The 19,327-nt window shown below is 36.1% G+C and overlaps 1 protein-coding gene across 1 annotated transcript; it reads left to right on the forward strand.

Annotated features, from left to right (window-relative positions):
- The first annotated feature begins 60 nt into the window (after positions 1–60).
- LOC136821947 (TNF receptor-associated factor 4-like) lies at positions 61–17,633 on the forward strand. Its single transcript, XM_067078168.1, has 6 exons — positions 61–411; positions 11,491–11,542; positions 15,294–15,398; positions 15,819–15,896; positions 16,507–16,590; positions 17,028–17,633. The coding sequence occupies exons 1-6, from the start codon at positions 176–178 to the stop codon at positions 17,631–17,633; spliced, it is 1,161 nt and encodes a 386-aa protein (XP_066934269.1). The 5' UTR covers positions 61–175.
- Positions 17,634–19,327: the final 1,694 nt, after the last annotated feature.

The following is a 19,327-nucleotide window of genomic DNA, read 5'->3' on the forward strand; positions in this document are numbered from 1 at the left end:
CGCTGAGTCATTTTTGTTTTCTGAGCAAGTAAATTCCAAGCGAAGCCACACAGCACGACAGCGACTCAGACGTCTAGCAGGGAGGCAGTTAATGGCGGATGATAAAAAATATTTTTGAGAATTTTCCACAACTTTTGCCACATTTTAATCTCACACAAATCTAATCCAATGAAAAATGGCGACAAGCAGTGTCCCTGGACATATTAGTTCTAGTAATTCTGGATTTGTCTCTGCTCAGCATGGTACTTATGGATTTAGAAACAATGAAGTTGGAGGCTATGATGTGAATTTTGTTGAAAGGGCGAATCCTGATTATCAATGCCCCATTTGTCACTTCACTTTTCGAGATCCTGTTCAGACCAGAGACTGTGGTCATCGCTTCTGTGAAACTTGCCTAGAGCCAATATTAAGGTGAGACATTTTTCCTTTCCCAACAAAAAAAATCTTAGACGATCTGTGTTCTCTAAAAGAAACGGCAGCAGAATATCAAAACGTACCTTTGCTTTAGTTTAGAGAATACCAGACAGGTCCAGACATTATCAATCGAAAGAATCGAACGCAGAATTAATTTAACGCAATTGAACACAATTGACAATTGAATAATTGCAATTCGATTGTCGAACGCAATCAAATCGCAATCGAATATTATATATATACTCAGGATTTGCTGTTTGATTGCTTCGATTGGTGGAAGGCTTCTTCTTAAAAGAAAAAGGCATATACTTATTTTTCGGATCCGGCATGCAGGAATCCAGGACCTGCAGGCGACCTATTAGGGTTGGCTATGGGTGTGGTTACGTGCCGTAGTATAGTGGTAGTCAACCTTGGCTTCTGTGCAGGCGGCCAGGGTTCGATTCCCACTCACGGCAGTTCACTTGGCAAGTGAACGTTCCTTCGCCCGGGTCAACCCATGCCATGTGTGGGGAATTGGGTAGTCAGTTCAAGGTGCTGACGGGACACTCACTAATAAGCGTCTATAGTTGCGAGAATAGGCCTCTAAAGCCTCCTGCAACTCAACCAAATAGAACCAGATTGGCTAGGAATTGGGTTTTTATCAGTTAGGGTTAGGGTTGGAGCTCGAAAAAAAAACATTCTTTTGTGATTTCTCTTCATATAGTCTGGTCTGTAGTTTGTACAATATAAATAGCCGTCAGAAACACTCTCCAGGCCAGTCAGGACCTCATTTCACTTTATCGATATTACGCAAACGGCAGTGTGCGCTAAATAATCTTGGTTTCGCTTTCGATTTCAAGCAAAGGTCTTAGCAACAGGGCGCGCGTACATAACAACGGGGCTGGGTAGAAAAATCTAAACATAGAATTCAAAAAAAATAGCGATCATCGTATAAAGCACTAAAAAATACCCCCTCTCTATGTTTAGTTTGTTCTACCTTGGATTATAACTGAAAATATCTTCAAAAAAACCTTCGTCCGCTATCAGCCGCGCGGTAATCTTTGCCCGCTTCAATTCTTAGATAATGAATAAGAGATGTGCGCTTAGCTAAGCCGTGCTCGCGGGCGATAAATTTATGTTTACTTATCTTGTATATTTTAGTAGTATTTATCCAATGAAAAGGATGTTGACAAAAAATATGCACGGCGCTGACAAAATATGCACGGCATTGATTATGACATCATTAAATATGTCAATGTCGATTCAACGCCCGTTAAAGAAAATAATTCGTAGATAGTTCTTTTTATCTTGAAATTTAGAAATACGAGCAAAAAAAGATCAAATTTAATATTTGTTTCCTGTCTAGATTATATTAGCGTTAGAATACGGTAAATTTTCACGAAAAATATTTCGAGATGGCGGTACGCCTAATCGCGCCCACGGGAAAGTTCCAATTTTTAATTATCGGGAAATCGGGGAAACCGGTTCACCACGTGGATAAAAAACGTACGGAATGAAACCTGATAGAAGGTTTTCAACCAGATTTATTCAGATAAAGCTATAAGAGGTTCATTACTTGTGGATTTTAAAACCTACATAAGCAAAAACGAAAGTTGTTGTGAAGGAAAGAGTAAACGCAAGACAGAAGGTTTGGTTGTGTTGATCAGGTATGTTTTTATTCTATCCGAACTAATGTTAAAAAAGTCCAAAGAGGTCCTGACTGCTCCAGGCATGAATTCGTGGCGCAATGGATAAGGCATTGGGTTTCCAACTATGGAACTTTGCATTTGGTGGGTTCGAATCCCAACGGTGGTGAGCTTTCGGTAAGTCGATCAGTCAGTTAGAAAACATAGAAAATAACTCACATAGAACCAGGAAGTCAGAAAAACTACAAAAAAGAGACTGGAAAATACAAAATAAGTCCAGATCTGTCTTTCGTCTTTATGAAGAAGCCATGACCGCATTGATAACGTTTGATTGTATTTGATTATGTTCGATTACGTTTGGTTGATTCAATTGTTTTAGATTTTATTCGCTTTTGTACGGTACTAAGCGCTCCGGCTGCCCACGCTAAAAAGCTCTAACGCAACAGAGTGATCCAATTTAATTTAATTGCAATCAAACTCATTGAACATAATCATAATCGAACGAAATCAAAGATTATTGACAATCAATGATCAATCAATCCAATCGAACAAAGTTGCAAATAAACACAATTGAATATTACCCAGGAATCGGCCGTTTGATTGAGATTCGACTACGTTCGACAATCGAATCGCAATTATTCAATCGCATTCAATTACATTCAATTGCAATTTTCGTTTGAAGTTGTTCGATTGACACCATCTGGAGAATAGACCTTTGGCTAGATGCGATCCCATTTTGACTCCATACTAAATTGGCAAGTGGTGAAAACATTACATATTGAATCCAAAAACCTAACATAATCAGACCTACCAACTTGAGATGAGATGTTCTTTGTGAGATGGGAGCGAAATCCAAATTTTATTTTAAGGACCCCTCCCGGCGCTCTGGAAACGTCTGGAGTAAAAAGTGTCGTTTTCTTAATGCTCTGGAACATCGTGAAGATTCGGGAGCACTTCCGATGTTCTGGAGCTAGATTTTCGATATGATTGGTCTGCTACGGAACTCCGGAATGTTTTGGAGCAGAGCAAGATATCTGCGATATAATTACGATAGTACTCGTTGTGCTAATCATGTGGGACAAGCTGGAGTTTTTACAAGCTCTTATTTGATTTGGTTGGTCGTTAAGATGTAATAAAAGAATCTCATTACTTTTCTAAACAACGCGTCATCTCTATCACTTTAAATGACCAATTAGTGAAGTATCTCGTAAAAACTCCAGCTCATCCCAATCATGTGAGAACAAACTGCGCACATTAAAAAAAAATCAGACTCGTGGAAGTGAAACCTCACGCTTTTCAATTTTTTTGATATTTCGACCAGTGATGCTTTTGAACATAATGTGACAAATTCAATTTCATTAATGGCTGAACATCATATCAACATTTTGAATATTTTTTGTAACCATGTTTAAACAGTTTTTTAGAACGTGTTAAAAATACTTGTTCCCGAAGCACCGGAAGAGCTCTGGAACTTTCTGGAGAGAATAGTGTTTTTTTAGCTGCTCCGGAAAACTCTGGAAGTTTCCGGAGCGCCGGGAGGGTCCTAAATTTTATCTTATTAAACTGTATACAGTAATCTGAATTTTCAGAAAATTGTAAAACTGGAGAAACTTACTTGAAAATAAAAAATGTGTGAGGAATCAAAGCCAGACGGTGTCAATGCAACGACAAATTGAACACTGAATCAATCACCGAATCAATCGAACACAATCAAATAATTGTGGTTTGATTGTCAAACGTAATCAAATCGTAATCAAATATTAACTAGGATTTGCTGTTCAAATGCTTCAATTACAATCGATTATATTTGATTATGTTTGATTACATTCAATATTGATTCAATTATTCGCTTTATCGCTCTTTTACGGTACTTATCAGTATAGACCTAAAGGCCGGTCTCCACTTTCACGCAACATGAGCAAAGACTTTTTGACACTTTTGTGAGGTCATTGGTTGGTTGAAAAATGAAGCAATTCCATTGGTCGAAATTGACGTAACGGATGAAAAAAGTAGAACTAAAATTCTTTATACAAAAAATACGGGCAACACATACTTGTACCATATGCTGCATGCAAGCCCTTAATTAAGCTAAAGTCCCGCAAAAGCGGGACAAAAATTAGTTTTTTGAAGTTTGTAAAAATTCGCCACCTAGAAAATCTATAGAATTCAGTATAACTGAACTCTATAAACTTATAAACAAAAGAACCGAACTAATCTCCACGTGCCGTCATATGAGCAAATTCTTTTTAAAAAACTTTAAAGACGTCCCTCCGGACACATTTGATGTCCCTCGTGACAATTCATAGTTTTATGATTTTATCACTTTTTACCACTTTTTTACGACTTTTTAATCCATTTTACCAATTTTTGTAACATATGTTTTCACACAGCTTTTTAATTTTTTAGTTACATCTGATGATTGCTTAGAGCATGAAACTCCGAGTTATGGATTTTTAATTTTTTGGTTTTGAAATATATTTTTGATTAAAGAAGCTCTACTCCTAGTTGGTTTTATCGAGCACTCTTTGAATATGATTTCACCTCATTTGATTGATAGAATTCAGTATATATATATGAAATAAGCACCAGTAAAAAATACAACTTTTCTATTTTTCCTTTTCTTTGCGACAATTCTAGGAATGAAAATGAAGGGATGATAATTGAATGCTTTCCGGAACAGTTTCAAAAATTCAGTACTGGGTGTGAGACATTTTTGAAGGCTCACACAAAACTGTCTCATAGAAACAGAGCACATTGTGCATATAATGTCTATATTTTTGCTATGGTTAAGTCAGATATATCCCTTAAATAAATGCATTATTTTTAACCTAAATTGACTTACTATATCTCAACTTATACCAGAAGTAAGTGTGACAAAAATGACTTACTTTAAGGATGACATATTTCAGTTTTTTTACCCATAAAGTAAGTCATTTATTGGCATAATCAACACCAAAAGTTGTTCATATTTAACTACTGGATGATATAGGAGGTATGAAAACATGGATTTATGTTTAAATTATTTTCAACTGTTGATTGTGACAGAGAGTGACATACTTGAACATAACAGGGTAATTCATTAGTATATCATTTATTGTCACGAAGAATGACTTCATAAATATATTTTGAAAAGCTGATAAAATTTTTCTATACCTGTCAAAATTTCAAGGCTTGTAATTAATTTGAGTAGATTTATTCATTTAAAGATTTTTGTCCATTTTTTGTGTTTTTGAAACTGTTCTCCGCTGATGATCCGCAGCCTATCGTAAAGCTAGAATCGCTTGCGTACTCTTCGCTTGAGAAAATGATTGACAGATTAAAGCTTTTTAGCGAGTGTTCTGCGAGCGTTCTCGGCTCAGTCCTCGGACCGCGTTAAAATGGTAGACTTAGCTGTAATGTAGGGTAGGGCGTCAACTAGCCCGGGGTCCACTTAAACGTTAAAGCTTTTTTCATAGACTGGATGGCGCGATTAAGTGGCCCGGTAGCATATGGTAATATGCTTTGCCTAGGTGGACTGTAAAACAGTCCGCCAGATTTAAGTTGTTTTTGGAAGGTAAAAACAGTATGACGCAATGATTTTGATTTCCCGGAGTATCTCCAGAATACTATCAAGCAAGCTTGCCTTAAAAAATGCTATTTTTTGATGAATATGATTTTTTTTTGCTAAAAAGCAATTTTTGAAGACGCCATTATGAATTTTTAAATAAGTGAAAAACTTGAAATTCATTTTGCTTAAAGACTTTATTGAAGACTTCCATCTCTGAAAATTTCAGACATGTGAAGTAATCAGTTTTAAAGTTTATGAACTTGCAAAATTGGCCTTAAAAAGCATTTTACTACCCAAAATTGGCTTAAAACGGCCCGTTTAGGGCTCCATTGGGCACAATTTTCAACCCAATATGATTATTTTGTTGTTTCTTCATAAAATTTAGTACAGCAAATGAAAAAAATAAGATTTGCAATAGTTTTGACAGATTACAGGCTGAAAAAGGCCAGAAAATGCCATTTTTCCAATTTTTGCCTGTAGTGCGAATCAGTACCCCAGGGGGGTTCGGCCAATTTTAACTTCTGAACTTAAAAATTGCGCCAGAATGCCTCACAATAGGTTAATTTTCATAAACAAACCTCTATCTAAATTTTTTGACTTTGACATTTGACGCCCCACCCTATAATAGATAATTTCGATGGAAGTTGTTGGAATGTTTATGACTCAGGGGGGGTACAGACACAGGGTACTGACCCTTAGCCAGGTGGTGGTGTCAATTTTTGCATTTCAAAAAAAGTTACCCGGTACTACTTTTGGGGTGGGGTGTGTATTTTTAACTCTCCAAGCAAGTACAGGATGCTATTTGGGTAACTTTTTCACAGAATTTTGCTGTTTTTCAATAAAAAAAGTAGTTTTTTGTAATATTTTGACTTTTTTCAAATAAAATTTTTGATTTGAAATTATTTTAATCGACAAATTTGTTTTACTCTTTTGAGAAATTTTTAGATCTTTTGAAGACAAAACTTCCAAAATGGTCAAGAAGTGTGTGATGAAAATCAAAGGACAAACGCTTCTGACTCCATCATTGATAGTTTTGCTTGAATTATCTGTCAATTTTCAGTCTGAAAAACTAACAATAGTACCCCTCTCTTGGTCTAATAGGGTATAATCTGTAAAATTTAAGATTTTCGGGGTGGTGTCCCTTTTTTTTACAGCAAAATGAAGTAGTACCCGGTGCTAAATATCGGTGGGTGGTACTAAACAAAATTTTAGTAAAAAATCAAGTTCGTACCCTATGGGTTAGTACCCGACCTGCCTCTGTACCCCCTGTTTATGAAGGCTTTGACAGAAAATCCTTGGTTTTATGTCAATGATGACAGTGCTGAATATTAATTTTGTTAGATCTGACAAATTGATGTTTGTAAGTGCACTTTATAGTTTTGATTCCCATTGAAGAATCATATTCTGGTTTCATGTTATTAGATACTGTTTTAGAGCTTTAGTGCTAGCCTGCTTATATCTCTCTTTTATCTGATTTTCCAATGGCCAGGCTAGCTCTAAGGCGCTGTGGTATAGTGGTCATTGACCTTGGTTGCTGCACACATCACAGGTTCGATTCCCACTCGCAGTGGTTCACTTGGCAAGTGAATGAACCTTCGCCCGGGTCAACCCATGCATGTGAGGGGAATTGGTAGTCAGTCCAAGTGCTGACAGGGCGCTCATTGAAGCGTCTATAGTTGCGAAAATAGGCCTCAAAGCCTCCTACAACTCAACCAAATAGAAATAGAAAATAGAAAAGTAAAGCTCTAAAGCAGTATAAACACTTGTTGTCGGTAGGGTAGGATACTATATGATAAACTGTAGGGTGACAATCCAAAAAATACTGGTTCACTTGGGTCACATTGCCCAAATGACTCACATTCAGAACTGTAAGCCAGGGATTTTTCTAAGCACTTTTTTATGTCCGTATACCGGCCAAAATACTCAATTTAAAAAGATGAGTTTTTGAAACTCAATCCAAAATAGAAAAGCTATTATTACCACACTAGGAAATTTGAACTTGTGGTTGTTTACAGCAAAAATAACTAATATCATCATACATATTCAAGATTTTTTCGGGAGCTTTGCCCTCTGAACACCCACCAGATCCCCAGCTACTGTCAGGGAAATCCCTCAATTGCGGTAAATTTTTTACTGCAATTGCGGTATGAACGTCACTTTTTACATGATATATTCAAGAAACAGAATTCAAGATTCAAGAGAAAACAGGCAATTTTTGTTCATAATTGATCATGTCTTTTTAACGTACAGACAAAACATTTTTTCCGTAGATCAGATTCTTTTAATAAAGAAAAGCTTACTTCTCGTACGATTTTTACTGTCGATGTTTGTTTTATCTTTGTCGACCAGCACTATATGTAGCCGTTATAAGCCTTTGTAGGCTAACGACGAATGAAAAACTACCGCAATATCGGTGCAGTATACTGCAATTGAGGATTCCCTGACTGAGCTACATCAATGTATAGCTTTGCTGAGCAAATTCCCTTTCAAGCATATTACAAACTTGATCTACATTTACAAAAACGGCCCCAGCTCAAACGGCTCAAAGTGCTTAGAAAAATCCCTGTAAGCCAATTCCCAAAAATGTTGAAATTCCTTATTAATGTAAGCAATCCCTTGCATCAATTTGGCTCTAAGGCTCTTATTAAAGAGTATCTAGCATTATGAAAACAAGAATGCGAATCCTCAACAGTCGAATCAAACCTTATAGTACATATTAACTAATATCAAATTGCCAGATGAAACAAAATCAATTAGCAATTTCATCATTAGGGTAGATCGTCAACTCCCATTTTAAGCATGATGTCAAAAAATTCAAAGTGTAGTATTTTTTTCTGAAAATTTAATCTATTGTAAGGCATTTTGCGCAATTTTTAACCTCCTAGGTCAAAAATCCAGCATTCCCCAGGGGGGTCTTTGATTCCCACTAGAGCGAAAAATGAGTAAAAATGGCATTTTTTGCCCATTTTAGACTATGAAAGCCCAGTAAAGGGTCAAAATGGTTTCTAAATGGTGTCTTGTACTAATATTCAACATAAAAAGACAAAATAACCCCAGCGAGATCGCTCAATGTTTCAATTTCAAGCTAAAAAGGCTGATTTTCTCGGATTCTGGGTAGCAAAATGCATGAAAGCAGCATTTTTGAGGACCAACAACTTTTAAACTTTTTAAGGTACACACTTAAAATTTTCAGCATTGAAACACTTCAGAGAAAGCTCCAGGAAAAATCAATCTTGAGTTTTCAAATATTTCCTATAAATCCATAATGGCGCCCTAGAAATTGAGTTTTCATGGCTAAATGTCAATATTTCAAGCTAAAACTTGGTTTTCTCAGGCTAAAATCTCAAAAATGGTTTCAAATGATTTCCTGAAATTTTTTGGTGTTGAAAGTATTCTGAAAATACTCTAGGAGAATCAAAATGGTTTGGGTCAGAGATTTGCCCATTTTGGTTTCATTCCATTCATTTTGGTTTTCCCAGAGTATTTCCTGAATACTGTCAACACCAAAAGATTTTAGGACCCTATTTGAAACCACTTTTGAGATTTTAGCCTGAGAAAATTAGAGTTTTGCTCTAAATATTGCGTTTTAGTGGGAAATGCGATTCCATAATGGCTGACTTTGGCAAATTTCTAACCCGAACCATTTTTGTTCTCCAAGAGTATATCTAGTTCAATACTTTCAACACCAAAAGATTTCAGGACACCATTTGAAACCATTTTTGAGATTTTAGCCTGAGAAAATTAGACTTTAACTCTAAATATCGCGTTTTAGTAGGAAATGCAATACAATAATGGCAGACCTAGGCAAATTTCTGACCAAAACCATTTGATTCTCCCAGAGTATTTTCAGAATACTTCCAAGATCCAAAGATTTCAGGACACCATTTGAAATCATTTTTGAGATTTTAGCCCAAGAAAACCAAGTTTTAGCTTGAAATATTGGCATTTAGCATGAAAACTCAATTTCTAGGGCGCCATTATGGATTTATAGGAAATTTTTGAAAACTCAAGATTGATTTTTCCTGGAGCTTTCTCTGAAGTGTTTCATTGCTGAAAATTTCAAGTGTGTACCTTAAAAAGTTTAAAAGTTGTGGGTCCTCAAAAATGCTGCTTTCATGCATTTTGCTACCCAGAATTCGAGAAAATTGGCCTTTTTATCCTGAAATTGAAACATTGAGCGATCTCGCTGGGGTTATTTTGTCTTTTTGTGTTGAATATTAGTACAAGACCATTTAGAAACCATTTTGACCATTTCCTGGCCTTTTATAGTCTTAAAATGGGCAAAAAATGCAATTTTTACTCATTTTTCGCTTTAGTGCGAATCAAAGACCCCCCTGGGGAATGCTGGATTTTTGACCTAGGAGGTTAAAATTTGCGCAAAATGTCTTACAATAGATTAAATTATCACAAAAAAATACTACACTTTGAATTTTTTGACTTTGCCATTTAACGATCTACCCTATCATCATTTGACAATCAAAGAAAAGAATTTCCATCCTGTTCCATCAAGAATCTTGTAATATATAAACATTCAAACAACTTTGCATCTAAATGATTTCACACAGCTAAATCAGAATTAGTATTGAAGCAAATTATATAGATTTACAACTAGTCGAAAGTGCGCATTGCACTTGGCTCAATTTCAATATTTTCCTAACCATTCAAAGGACCAATTGTAGCAAAAATGAGAATAATCAAAATATTGAAAAATGAAAAAAAGAAACAAGTGTACAAATTTCAGCAAAATTCCACTTTTTCTGAACTCTCAGATTGTCCCAGTGTTTAAGCCTCGTTTTGGCTCAAAACTGATCCTGGAGCCGCCTGAAAAATTCAAAAATTATGAAAACAACCTCATATATTCACCCAAGGTACAATTGTGCCAAATTTCAACCAATTCAGACTACTGGCTGCACAAAAATATTGGGTCATACACAGAAAAACTGAAAAACATTCTCAAAAGGGTTTCATGGCTAAGTGTGTTTGTATTAGTGGTAAATGCAAATATATGATGTAAAAATCATTTTCGTGTGACACCTTTCTATTAAAGTAGCAAATTTTCTTCTTCATCACTTTCTTGCACAAATTTTGAAAAAGCAATTAGTGGAGAGATAAGCGTATTCAAATTATCTTTCCAACGATACCAAACTTTTTACATGCGACAGCTGATTGGAAAGCTATATATAGCCAAGAGTAAAAAGACTTTAGGCACATTGTTTAAATTTTTCGCTAAAGTTGTGAACAAATTGGACTTCAACAGTTTTAGTAATAGGTGCCCCATTTGATCACAGGGGAAATGATGGGTCCTCACGTATGCTAAGATCATTGGGACTTAATTACAAACACTTTTTCCTGTGATATAAGTGCATGGTAAAGAGGCTATTCTGATTGAAGCACAGGTCACCGGTTACAGGACAAAGGTCATTGAATGACTATGTCATTTTTGTGTAGTTAAAATATCAACTTTCAAATAAAGTTAATTAAATGCTTTTGTCCAAATTCCATAGAGTACTGATTTTGGTTAAAACAAATTAACCTATATTATCTCCGATTTCAGAGCTGTTAGAATTTAAACTTTTATGTTATTTTCTACAAAGATGATGTGATATTCAGTGAAATTGTTCAGAACATTTTACAGACTAGAATCTGACTACAATCCAATGTTCATCGGTTTGTAATGTTGTTCGTTATTCCGGCTTGTTATTCCTCACATTAACTTTATACATTGTTAGTTTAGGTATAAACTTATTTCTTTTTATGATGTTAGTTGGCGAGCAAAAATCATTAAAAAGAAATAAGTTTATACCTAAACTATTACATTAGATACTGAAGCAGCAAGATTAAAACTTAAAAATACTGTCAAATTGGATTAATGATCAATTTTCTTTCCTTTTTTACTTCTTGTAGGAAATCACCAGCGTGTTGTCCGATCGATCGACGACAGTTGACCAGAGATAAAGTAAGTGTTAAGTATATTTTAAAACACACAAACACCTTTTTTTAGGTTATGGTTAAGAAAACTTTCGAATTTTAAAAGGCTTTAAATGCTTTCAATATAAACTATTTAAATAGACCTTATCGGAGTTATCGGAATTCCCTCGAGGGATTCTAAGAGATTTCTATTGTAATACACTCGAAACAATCCCACAATGCATCGCTTTTTCAGAAAAATCAAAAACTCCGATAATGTCTATTGCGTAGTATGATGAGAATGATCTGAAAGATGTCTTGTGGATCATTAGAAATGCTGTGTAAGCAAATGGCAAGAAATACGTTAATTGTTGTCCTTGAAATCCTTCCTTGAAACTGAAAGTGGATTTCTACAAACAAATTTATGAAGTAAAGAAAAAGAATAAGTATGTGATTTTCATGTATAATGACGAAGCCAGTTATCGCTTAATTTTAGCATAATTTTTATAAGAGGACGTCATGAACAAACGCTCTTATCTTAGTAATTTGAATTTGAGTTAAATTCCATTTGTATTAGCAAGAAGCTATTCCGTCTGATACTATTGCATCCCGGATCTAACCTTGTCATCATTCATTTTGTATGACGATGATATCATTAGCCTAATTATATATATAATGACCTTTCCGTGTGTTAAGTATGCTGTGTATGCTGCATGGCGTGCTATACAGTGTATATAAATTGATACGTTATCTTTAAGAACATGATTCATAAGTATAAGATTTCCCATACTTCACAAACCGAAATATTTGATTTCAACAATGGGATCCTCGTCGTGCGTTCTCATTTTCATATATTTTCCTACCCATTGTTGTTTAGTTCGTTTTATTGTAGAATGTTCACAAGATTTTGTAGATTGTGTATTTTTCTTGATCTAATAAACGACAATGAAACCCTAGTTAGTAGCAGACGTCTCGCTGTGCTTAAAGTAATAACCTTTTAGTTTTATAATACTTAGCTATAATGATATGATATGTGTAGGGTTTAAAGGTAATAGAAATGATTAGCATCCTCCTAGTTTTCCATTGTGAGATAATCCATCATACTGTTGATGTTATAAGAACTGTGCAATGTAGGTAGACAATTATGCTATGGTTACACACGAATGACGCTTACTCAGATTTGATGATAACATTTTATGAGCCCATGAATCTTGGTATTTTAAAAGAAAAATGCCAAATAGGGGCTGTAACTTACAGATTTGTGCTAACTGATTGCGCCTCACAAGATTGCTCTGTTTTGTTCTTAAAAGAAATCTCGAGTCTCTGTTTCCTACTGGCTAATACATATGGAATGTTATAGAGCCTTTATTGATCGTTATTGAGATTCATTTCTATTTTACGGAGGTTCCCGAAATATATAGATTGACTGATCGAAAATAGTCCGAATAAAGCAATTTGAATTTTTCTCTCAATTTTTTCTCTCCCGAATTGCATTTTATAGTATGATCATTCAAGAGAGTTTGTTGCTGATGTAAAATAAGCCTGGGTTTTGTGATTTGATTAAGTGAAGATGCCTGGATTGTTTAAAAAGCTTGGTGGTGGCGGTAAAAAGAAGCCAAAAGAGCGACCGCCCTCTTTGAATGAACGTTCAAGTCCTTTAGCGAAAGAAGTCCAGCATCAATTCGTCGACAGTTTGGGCGGATTGTCATTCCCAACGTCACCAAGTAAACGAAACGCCCTTTCAGCGCCCTCCGCACGGCGTAATGTGGAGCCGAACGAATTCACCATTCTCTGGTCGCGTCCTTCTCTACACCGGGATACAAAACTGAACCCGATTTTCGTCAATGAGCCAACAGAGTTTTATGAAGGCGCCTTTATACCACCCGATAATGTTCACGATTTCGGTGCATTACCCCGATATCGGGTTAACGAGCAGCAGAGTCTGTACGATGATGACGTCGTCATAAGCCCACCAACCAGTGATAAAGATAAAACGAGTTCCCTTTATCGGTCTCGTAGCATGGGAGCTATCCCGTCTTACAACACCGAAAATCAAGGAAAGAATCTGGCTGAAGTGAAAAAGCGAAGGCGCGAAGAAAACTCTGGCCGTGGTCGTTTATTTGGTTTGTTTCAAAGTGAAGAAGATCTTACAAATTCTTCAACATTTACTTCCTTTGGGAATGGTGCACAACGGAAGAGAGATAGTGGTGTCTACCCACATTCAGAAGAAAACGAAAGCATCAGTACTAACAATCTGCATCAAAGTAGGTCATCTAATTTGGCAGTATCCAACGATTCAGGCACATTCTCCAACGTCGATCAACTAGAAGAAACGATGCTGGAAAGCAGTTTGATCATCTCAGCTTTGGAAAGCAGTAAAGATGAACAACACCAACAACAACAAGATCAAGATTTGTTCACAACCAATCGAGCACGTGGTAAAGAAAGGCGTACCAGTCGGTTATCAACAAACAGCGATACTGGAGAGTCCATGTTCTTTATCTCTCAAACTTCTTTCTCTGGCCCATCACCAAGTGAAAACCTTACAGAGAATATTGAGCACACATCGAATAATTCCAATAGGAGTTTAAACGATAGCAAAGAATCAAGCACCAAAAGATCTCACATCGATATTCAACTAGCGCATCACCCTAACCTGGAAACCAAGCTTTCTTTAAATGATCGTTTTGCCAGAAGCCCGTCTCCTACCCTAGCTGCCGTGCCGCGTGGTCGCGTATCCTCTATGAAGTACGATATTGAAGGGACGGTACCGAGAAGCAAGTCTGTTTCTAATCTACACACCAGACGAAGTTTTGATTCAGACGATGGGGAGGATGATGCGTTCGAAAATCGGACACTCAAATCGGCCGCCAGTTTCGGACACATTGGAACCAATAATTTAGACATGCTTCTTGATGACCACAAGTTCTTCAAAAATGCAATCGTTTCCAAAAATGCACAAGAAACTAGTCAAGTAACCAATAATCAAGTGTCGGAAACTCGGCGTGAAAGGGCCAAGTCTAGGGTTAATGAAGACGCGGTCTTGCCTTCTCGAAGTAACCAACAAAATGAAGTGGCAAGGTCAAATTTGAAGTCTTCAGACTTGCACCAATCGGCTGGCTCTTATATTAACGAAGGATTGGCGCCTTTATCACCAAATATGAGAAAAGAACGTTTGAGTAGTATGGACAACAGACATGCCAAAGTCGATATATTGACCAGTAATAACGAGACGTTCCGCGTGGTCCGCAAAAGTGTTGGGCATGATGACTTAGATGAAGAGAAGGCCGCTCTCGTTCGACAGAGGCTCGGTATCCCGGATACTTCAATAACACCCAATGCAGTCTCGACGCCTCAATTAACAGTAGCAGATTTGAATTCCCAGGCTAGAAGTGGAACACCTTCCGGTTATCGAAATTCAGAAGGAACCTTTAATATTTTGACCGGAGCTGGTGTTACCATTTTGAATACGAATAATGAAGAGGAGTCTCGGCTACCGGTTGTTAATGGGGGCGCGCGTAAGAAATGGACGGTTGACGAGCTGTTAAGATCATTGGGCCGTTCTGTGTTCCCTGAATTTCTAGATGGAGAAGTTAGTTGATTTCTCTGCACTAGTTTGTATTGTTATCCTTTGATGAAGTAAAGCCCTAGGTTTTGAAGTCTCACATTAACAATAACAAAGTTTCAATTATTTACTTTCAAGACAAAACGTAAGCTTGTTAATCACATCATCTGGAATATTCAAATTGCTTAAAGGTCTCTCGTTTATGCTCACATGAAATTTTATTTTCATTATTTAGGTGTACCCAGATCGAGCGTGCAAACGTACCATCATGCAGTTGATGGTGAGATGTTATAATCATGGTAGCGATTGTGAATGGACTGGAGAACTCAACAATCTTCAAGTAAGGGACACTTTGACTTAATATCTTTGTTTTCGTAGTACTTAAAGTACTCAATCCTCTAAAAATACTAATTGATCGGCGATTTCTTTGTGAAATAATTTCGAGATTGGTCAACATTTGATTGGATCCTAGAAACACACAAAGATATGACATTCGCTTGGTGAGTCGACCGAAATTGGGGTAAACTGAGGAAGCAACTTTCAAAAATTGGTTATTGGCGCCGCTATTAACCGAATAAATTTATCAATTTATCAATTTATCAATTTATTTGTAGGTGCGTTTTTTCTTTTGGCGCCCAAGTGTAGGAGCGGTCTTGTGAAAAAAATAAGATACCCTTTGTTGATAGTTGATAGTTGGTCGTATTAGTGCATTTTTGATATGCTTAAGTAAATGAAATTATTATTTTCTCTTCTTCCTTAGGATCATCTTGAAGCGTGTCAGAAAACGGAAATAACATGCGAAAATTCCTGTGGCCGGACAGATATAGCTAGAAATCAGGTATGGAAAATACCCATTAAAAACTTTTATTTTCAAATTGCGTTATTTTCTCTTTTGTTTTTAATTATTCTTCGAGTCAAAAGAAAATGAAAAGAAAAGTAGTGAAACCTTCAGATTTTTTCCCGTGATTATGACGACTGATTGAATCTAGTAGTTTCTTTGTTTTCGAATTGTACATCTTTCAAAATCTGGCGATAGATTTTACTTTCCTTCCAGCGTTTGATTGAAAAGACACGATACACGTTTTGGGTTTGAAATAAGTGACTTTATTTCCCATCAAAGAGATTCTCCTCTAGCCCTTTGGTATTAAATAAATAAATACCTTAAGGGAAGAAATTTCATTGGGAATTTAATTTGGCGGACCAGGGAAAAAGAATCCGAAATCAGGGTGAAAACATTGATATCGGTGGAAAATTGGGAAAAATCGGACATAAAAAGAAAAAAATTAAATTTGGCGGATGGCCGAAAAAAAATTATTTGGCGGGAACTTAATAGTCTGAAATCCGCCAACTTTTCTTCCCGCCAAAATTTCTTCCCTTTAAGAAATGATAGGCCACACTTCTCAAGTAAAGAATTCGATCTTCGATTTTCTCTGATTTCATTTTTTTAGATGAGTCAACATACAGGAGTTGATGGTGATTGTCCGTTAGCAGTTGTGTTGTGTCGTTACCATGATGTAGGATGTAAATACAAGGTTAGTACTTACTCCCTTTCCTTCTGTACGAAATGAATAATCTGACGCACGTGACCTTATAAACAGTTCTGGTTCTACCTGATCACATAAGAAAATTCGTAGAAAAGTGAATAAGCCTCTTTGTCCAGGAAATTATATTTTTTTAACTCTACGAGGCACTATACTATAATCTTACATTTTTATGTCCTTTGATTTTGAACTTGCCGGGAAATAGAATCATTCGAATTTATATACTTTCATGTGCGTTCAATACGATAAAGTCAAATGATCTGATTCACATACCATTTCAAAAATACTTTCAATGTTTCACTAAGTGAAGGTTGTTTTTGAAATTGAGTTATGTACCTCGACCATATTTCTTGGCGGGTAAATAAACAGCCCTGAAATAGTTGCAAGGAAATTTAGCCTTGAAAGTTCTATTTTTCTGACTACCACAGGCTAGACGAGTAGACATCGACTTACATTACCAAGAATCAATGGAAGTCCATTTAGATTTTGCGCACTCTCGAATACGTGAGTTGGAGGTCCGTCAAGAGAACATTTGTATGAATGGGAAATTCTTATGGAAAATATCAAACTACGACCAACTAGTAAAACAATCGGCATCAAAGAAAGATAAAGAGAAATTATGCAGTCCGCCTTTTTATACGGGTCAGTACGGTTACAAACTTCGCGCAGAGGCCTTTCTAAATGGACTGGGGCAAGGCAAAGGATCGCATCTATCGTTATATGTCGTCATCATGAAAGGCGAGTATGACGCAATTTTGCCTTGGCCGTTCAAACAGAACGTGGATTTTGTCTTGATAGACCAAGACGATGATAAAGCAAACCGTCAAAATAAAGTCTGGAAATTATCATGCGAAAGAAACAGTGACTATTTTCAACGCCCTAATAAAGCGAAAAGTTTGGGTTTTGGATGTCCCAAATTTGTTTCATTGGACACTTTAAAGAGCAGAAATTATATTCGCGATCAAACGATTTTTATTAAAATTGAAGTGGAATCTTCAGACCACCTCATATTTGCTCCGGTCGCTACTCATTGAAGGTCGTTTTTTTTTGGTTAGGCTGTTGTTTCCTATATCAATTCTAGTCATTATTCAACCGAATTTAAGAGGCCTGGGTTTCACTCGGATTCTGGTGGGCGCCCATTTAAACCTTATGGGTGAAAAAGAAACTTCTCTTTTATGTTTTACTGTATCTTTTAATACACTTTTTATAAGATTAATGAGGCTCAGAAATAACAAAAGTATGAACAGTTTGAGAACAATGCTGAGCCTGTTTCCAAGAAATTTTAGGGTCAAAACAAAGTAGTAAAAATTGGGTAGCCTAAGATAATTTGATTTCGCCTAAAAACAAGAACAGGGTAATAAAAATTTAAGGCTCATAGTGTCAAAAAGATTTAATCAACCAAGCCTCATAAATAATTAACTGGTGTGTCAACAAGTATGTATTGCCGTAAAAAAAAAGCACTCAACTTTATTAAGCCAATATCCCTAAATGTGAAATTTGTCACCCTAAATGTCACGGGCTCTTTAAAGTTTTGTCAATGTGAGAAAAAGGAAGTTCTTTTCGTGGGCAACTATATGACAGAAACGTTTACAGCTTCAGCGCCACCCTCCTTTTCCTGTTTATCAATCATGATCTTTTCCTCGTCTTCTCAATAACTTGTAGGAGTATGGTGATGAAAAATGAAATTCATCCTAATTCCTTCCTTCAACGTCCTTGTCATTTCAATTCAATTGATAATTGACATCTTATCGGAGTTTTTATTTTTCTAAAAAAGGTTGCATTATGGGATTGTTTCGAGTGTATTACAATATAAATCTCTTAGGAATTCCTCGAGGGATTAGGAATTCCTCGAGGGATTAGGAATTCCTCGAGGGAATTCTATTGTAATACACTCGAAACAATCCCACAATGCATCGCTTTTTTAGAAAAATCAAAAACTCCGATAAGGTCTATTGACATCTTAATATAGGATACTCTAAACTCTAGTAAGATGAACGATCAGGCTAGGGAGATTCCCATTTATCTTCTCCACTCTGGACACACTGTAATGTAAATATTTCTTCGTATAATTAGAGTTGATTTCTAATTGCTTGAACAACTAGAATTATCTTACACCCCTGTCTCACAGCCCCGGTGGAATTTTTTCCCACAGCGGGGATAAAAAAGTCTATCGAAAACTCAATGGGGATAAATATTCTATTGTTCCAAGCTTAAAAATCCAGTTGGATGGTTTTGGAGTGCCATTTGTAACTTTGAATTTCGAATGGGGACAAAATTAAAGTCAATTTCCCACCGGGGCGAAATTTTGGCCAAATCTTCCATTGGGCGTGGGGTCCCAGTAGATCTGTGATACAGGGGTGTTATCTTGTAAAAATATTTTGTAGAATAACGTTTACATGGAATTAGTCATAATTTTGTAAATAAAAATTTAAACCCGTGCTGCTATATTTGTTTGAATTACTGAGTAATATTTTTTTTGGTAGGGCTTTCTCTTCAATATAAGTTTTTTTCTAAAGTAATTGGATTTTAGTTTTGAAGGTATTCAAAATAAGACGTATTTATAAAAATGAATTTTAATATTGTCTGTTGCTCCAAGAATGTCACCACCCCTCTCACCCAATCAAAAACAGTTCTTATGACGACATTTACTGATGATTCAAGTAGTTATTCTACTCTCGTTTATCTTTCCAATGATATAATATTTGATCATTTCATTAGTCAGTTATAT

The sequence above is a fragment of the Clytia hemisphaerica genome, unplaced genomic scaffold, assembly GCF_902728285.1.
Source record: "Clytia hemisphaerica strain Z4C2 unplaced genomic scaffold, Clytia hemisphaerica genome assembly, whole genome shotgun sequence".
NCBI classification, from domain to species: Eukaryota; Metazoa; Cnidaria; class Hydrozoa; order Leptothecata; family Clytiidae; genus Clytia; species Clytia hemisphaerica.